Source organism: Bubalus kerabau, chromosome 17, assembly GCF_029407905.1.
Source record: "Bubalus kerabau isolate K-KA32 ecotype Philippines breed swamp buffalo chromosome 17, PCC_UOA_SB_1v2, whole genome shotgun sequence".
NCBI classification, from domain to species: domain Eukaryota; kingdom Metazoa; phylum Chordata; class Mammalia; order Artiodactyla; family Bovidae; genus Bubalus; species Bubalus kerabau.
In genome coordinates, this window is record NC_073640.1 from 50293638 (window position 1) to 50299637 (window position 6000).

Genomic DNA, 6000 nt, shown 5'->3' on the forward strand with positions numbered 1-6000 from the left:
ATTACCTGCTGCAGTTTATATATTTTTTAAAATTTATTATTTTTTGCTGCGCTAGGTCTTCGTTGCTGTGTGTGGGCTTTCTCTAGTGGCAGTGAGTAGGGGCTGTTCTTCACTGCATTGAGTGGCCTACAGTTGTGGTGGCTTCTCTTATTGCAGAGCACAGGCTCTAGGCGATGGGCTTTAGTAGCTGCAGCACACAGGCTCAGTAGTTGCAGCTTGCAGGCCCTAGAGCACAGGCTGAGTAGTTGTGGCACATCAGCTTAGCGGCCCTGTGACTTGCAGGATCTTAGTTCCCAGACCAGTGATTGTACCCATGTCCCCTGCATTGGCAGGTGGATTCTTAACCACTGGACTACCAGGGAAGTCCAGATTTACTTCTTTTAGAAAAAGAAAAACCATGTGTTTGCTCTCTTGTTTTCTTTCAGATTTAGAGACCAACTATGAGATCAAGAAGTTATCCTCAGAAAATGACATTTATGAAATAAACTTATCCCAGTGGAAAATAATGGAAAGAATTAAAAACCATGGCCTTAAGAGCTTCATTTTAAGAAATGATTGGGAGTCCAAAAGAAGATTTGAAGGACAAGAGGAATATTTCGACCAAGTGAAAATCACATCTCAAAAAATGTCCCCTTACCAAAAACGCTCATCTCTTTCCTCACGTCAGAGAATTCATTATGTCGAGAAACCCTATGAATGTAAGGAATGTGGGAAGGCCTTTAGAGTCCGCCAACAACTTACATTTCATCATCGAATTCATACTGGTGAGAAACCTTATGAATGTAAGGAATGTGGGATGGCATTTAGACAGACGGCACATCTTACTCGACATCAGAGACTTCATTCTGGTGAAAAACTCTATGAATGTAAGGAATGTGGGGAATCTTTCATGTGTGGCCCAGAACTTAGAGTACATCAGAAAATTCATATTGGTGAGAAACCCTATGTATGTAAAGAATGTGGGAAGGCCTTCAGAGTTCGTGGACAACTTACTCTCCATCAGAGGATTCATACTGGTGAGAAACCGTATGTATGTACAGAATGTGGGAAAGCCTTTAGGCAGTATGCACATCTTACTCGACATCAGAAGCTTAATATTGCTGACAAACTCTATGAATGTAAAGAATGTGGGAAGGCCTTTTTGTGTGGGTCTGGCCTTAGAGTACATCACAAACTTCACACTGGGGAGAAACCCTATGAATGTAAAGAATGTGGGAAGGCCTTTAGAGTACGACAACAACTGACACTCCATCAGAGAATTCATACTGGTGAGAAGCCCTATGAATGTAAGGAATGTGGAAAGACTTTTAGTCGTGGTTATCATCTTATTCTTCATCACAGAATTCATACTGGTGAGAAACCTTATGAATGTAAGGAATGCTGGAAGGCCTTTAGTCGTTACTCACAACTTATTTCACACCAGAGTATTCATATTGGTGTTAAACCCTATGACTGTAAGGAATGCGGGAAGGCCTTTAGACTACTCTCACAACTTACACAACATCAGAGTATTCATATTGGTGAGAAACCCTATAAATGTAAGGAATGTGGGAAGGCCTTTAGATTGCGCCAAAAACTTACTCTACATCAGAGCATTCATACTGGTGAAAAACCTTTTGAATGTAAGGAATGTAGGAAAGCCTTTAGACTTAATTCATCTCTTATTCAACATCTGAGAATTCATTCTGGTGAGAAACCCTATGAATGTAAGGAATGTAAGAAGGCCTTTAGACAACATTCACACCTTACCCATCATCTGAAAATTCATAATGTAAAAATATGAGAATGCTTTTTCAGTCCTGTGTTGTAGAACAGTCTGTGAATATAGTAATTAGTCCCTTTTGCTTCATTCATGCACCTGACTTGGCATAAGGGGGGTTATATCATTAACAGAATGTGTTAATTTAATGTATTCCACCATCACTCAGATCTGAGAATCTTCCCATTTATTCTACAAACTCACTAATATAACAAATGTGGGGAAGACATTTATTGTCATCTCTAGCCCATCACTTTCCTACTTGTGTTACACTGAACAAGATGCTTAACTGCTCCATACTATAATTTCTTCATTTGTAAAATTATAATACCGTGGCAGAGTAAAAATTGCTGCAAATTATTTGACACTCCATCTGTCAAGAAGTAAAATCCACATGCTTTCCCTGTGAATCTGGGTCAACTGACTGCTTTGAGCAGTAGAATAGTAGAAGTACTGCTGTGCTAGTTTCTGGACCCAGATTTTACTGGTAGATTTTACCTCATCTCTTGGAATACTCTCTCAAGTTGAGACCTTAAACTGTTAAGTTAAAAAGTCTGGATACTCTGCTGAAGACACCACATGAAAAGGCCCTGAGACTACATAAAGAAGGAGAGGCACTCTGCTGTGCCGTCTTCCAGATATGCCCACGAAAACACCAGATATTTGGGTAAACAGTTTGGATGCTCCAGACCAGCCATCAGCTGAGTTCCTACTGGTGACCTCAGTTGATGCCATGTAGAACAAAAAAAATTGACCAACTGAGCCCTTACCCAAATTCCTGACCCACACAATCATGAGATACAATGGTTATTATTTTAAGCTACTAAATTTTATTATGTTACTGTCTTGAAAATCCATATGAAAGACTATGAGCACGATGAATATAGAAATGCCTTCTATCAACACTCATCAGTTATTGAATGTCAGATAACTTATTAATTTTTTAAATATTATTTATTTATTTATTTGGCTACCCTAGTTCTTAGCTGCAGTATGTGAGCTCTTGTTGTGGCATGTGGGATCTAGTTCCCTAACCAGGGATCAAACCCGGGCCACTTGCATTGTGAGTGTAGAGTCTTAGCCACTCGACCACCAGGGAAAGTCCCAATTTATTCTTGCTAAAATACTTGAAAGTAAGTTCTTTTTCAATTTGTTCATAAAAAAGATATTCTAGGGACTCACCTGGTGGTCCAGTGGTTAAGACTCTGCACTTTCACTGCAGGGGAAACGAGTTCCATCTGTAGTCAGGGAACTACACGCTATGTGGCATGACCGAAAAAAACCAAACAAGCAAAAAAGAGAAGATATTCTACAATCGTATGTTCTCTGCCTCAGTATAAATTTGATTTAAAATTGACGAAGGTTGGATGGATCTAGAGATTATCGTACTAAATGAAGTAAGTCAGACAAAGAAAAACAAATATTGTATCATTTATATGTGGAAACTAAAAATAGTACAAATAAACTTACTTACAAAACAGAAAGACTCACAGACATAGAAAACAAGCATGGTTATCAAAAGGGAAATGGAGGGATAAATCAGAAGTATGGGATTAACAGATACACACTACCATATATAAAATAGGTGAACAACAAGGATTTACTGTATAACAGTGGGAACTGCATTCAATATCTTATAATACCTATAATGGAAAATAATTTTAAAAAAATATATATATATTCACTATATATGTGAATACACTATATATATACACATATGTGCGTGTATATATATATGTACATATATATAAAACTGAATCACTGTGCTGTACACCTAAAACTAACACAGTATTATAAATCAACTATACTTCAATTAAAGTATTAAAGGATAAGATAAAAAGAAACTATTTGGAAATTAAAAATCACCTCTAAGTCCGGTATCACTTTTAAAAAATCCATTGAGGCCTTTTTTAAAAATGCTCAAATTAATATTATCTTCAGCCAGTGGGGATTCCCTCAGCTTGGATCCTGTGTCCTTTTGTTGTGATTGCTATAGCCTTTGCTAGCTTCTTTTTTTTTTTCTGATCAAATGCATTGATCAGTTACAGAGCACATTAGGGCATTTATTAATAAACAAGGAAAATGGAACACTTATCTTACCTTTCCTTTATGAACTATATATTTCCTTTATGGACTAGATAAGACAACCAGAAGTTGGTGAAGGAAAGTTCTTTATTATTAGAGAATTCTAGCTAATAAAGGTCAAAGGAATGATAGAATCCAAGCAATCACACTTTTTACTTATGGATCTTGATGATATCAGTGGGTATGAAAACCATTAGGTGAAAGATTATAGGAAGATTTTAATGGATGGGGCAGAATGACAACCCAGTAATCAATAGTAACATCTCTAAATCAGCAGAACTAATTGCTTCTTGATGCAATGCAATGGATGCAATACTACCTGTGGCATATTCTTGTCCAAAATATTGATTCAGAAGTGTAATTTGGTCTCTAAACCTACCAGTTTTCAGGAAACTTGAGAAATAAATGAACAAATTAATGACACAAAGCTAACAGCCAAATCCACAATGTGGGAAATTCAACAAAATAAGAGGCCTACTTTCTTAACCAATATATGATAAGACAATAAAAACAATTTTACAAATTAAAAGAGACTTAAGAGATATGTTAATTGAATACAGTGTATGCAATGCATTGAGATGCTTGTATTAAAATGTACCCAGGATTTGCTTTAATCTGGTATGGTAAGATGTGAAGACATGGAAATGATTATCATGAAGAAAGAAGCTTATTGGCAGAGATTTCTACTAACAGGAAGCACTGCATGCATATAGGACCACATGGAAGAAGCAGCTAGTCCTGTTAGGAGGCAGAAGGCAGGAAAGGGCAGCACATGACTCAGAAACTTTACTTGAGTTTTCCCAGGAAGGAATGGGTGATGTGATGCCAGGTAGGTACATTGAGCAAGTTTAGGACTAGATAGATTGAATAATTTTGTGGACTCAGAGCTACAGCCGGTGGTCCTTAGTTGTCCAGTACTTGGTTGGCTCTGGGGTGATTCAGAACAGGAAGAATATTGGCTTGGTGTCTGAGAGTTTGCTAAAGGAGATGTTTGGTAAAGGGGTTTCAACTTTGGATTCGTTGGTTTGTATATCAAAGCATGCTTACAGGGGAGCCATTTGTCAAGGAATTTGCTATCTCTAGAAGGGCTAGTTGCTCCAAGATCAAGTCTCTAAATGCCAACATTGAGAATACAGAAAATAAGAAAATATATTCAATACAATCCTGATTCTGACAAGCAAATTAAAAAAAAAATTATTGTGAAAAGGTAAACCTAGGATGGGTATTGAATGATTTTTATTCATTTGTTGGGTTTCCCAGGTGGCTCAGTAGTAAAGAATCCTCCTGCAATGTAGGAGACACGGGTTCAATCCTTGGGTCAGGAAGATCCCCTGGAGAAGGAAATGGCAACCCATTCCAATATTCTTTTGGAAAATCCCAAGTACAGAGGAGCCTAGCAGGCTACAGTCCATGGGGTTGCAAAAGAGTCAGAAATGACTTAGTAACTAAACAACACAAGAATTCATTTGTTAGACATGATGATGACATGGGTTTGGGTGTGTGTACAAATCCTTATGCATTAGAGATCCATACTGAAATATTCAAAGGTAAAATTATGTCGTGTATAATTTGCTTTTAATACTGAAGAAAAGTGAAAAGTGGAAAGGATAGATGAAATAAGATCAGCAAAATGTTGCTAATTGTTGAAGCTTGAATAATGGGAACATAGGGTTCATTGTCCTATTCTTACTACCTTTGCATATTTTTAAAAATTTCCATAATAAAGTGTGTGTTTAAGTAGAAAATATGAAATTTTAATCTATTCATGATAAATGATCATTTAATACCTCCAGGTAAAAATTTGTGGGAAGTCACTAAAACGCTACTTGGTAGAAAAATAGTAACCTTGATGCATTTAGAAAACCTGCCTTGAGAATTAGTTCAGCACTCTGTTACCATACCTACTGTGCCTGTCGAGCAGGAAGTTGATAAATGTACTGAAAAAAAAGCATTTAGCTGAATCCAGAAAAAAAATTTTTTTTTGGCCACACTGCATGGGTTGTGCAATCTTAGTTCCCCCACCAGGGATTAGCCCTAACCCCTAACCCTAACCCTAACCCTAACCCTAGAAGTCCTAAAACTGGACTGTTGGAGAATTCCCAGAAAACAATTTTTTTTAAATTAAGGTATATAGCAGGAAGTAATTCATACAATAA

General features: G+C 37.0%; 1 protein-coding gene across 1 annotated transcript in view; it reads left to right on the forward strand.

The window, feature by feature from the left end:
- LOC129630640 (uncharacterized) overlaps positions 1–5596 on the forward strand; it is a 58565-nt gene extending 52969 nt beyond the window's left edge. The window contains exon 13 of the mRNA XM_055551146.1: positions 426–5596. Within this exon, the coding sequence (XP_055407121.1) occupies positions 426–1783 (1358 nt within the window). The 3' untranslated portion in view covers positions 1784–5596. The remainder of the gene's footprint in view (positions 1–425) is intronic.
- The last annotated feature ends 404 nt before the right edge of the window (positions 5597–6000 follow it).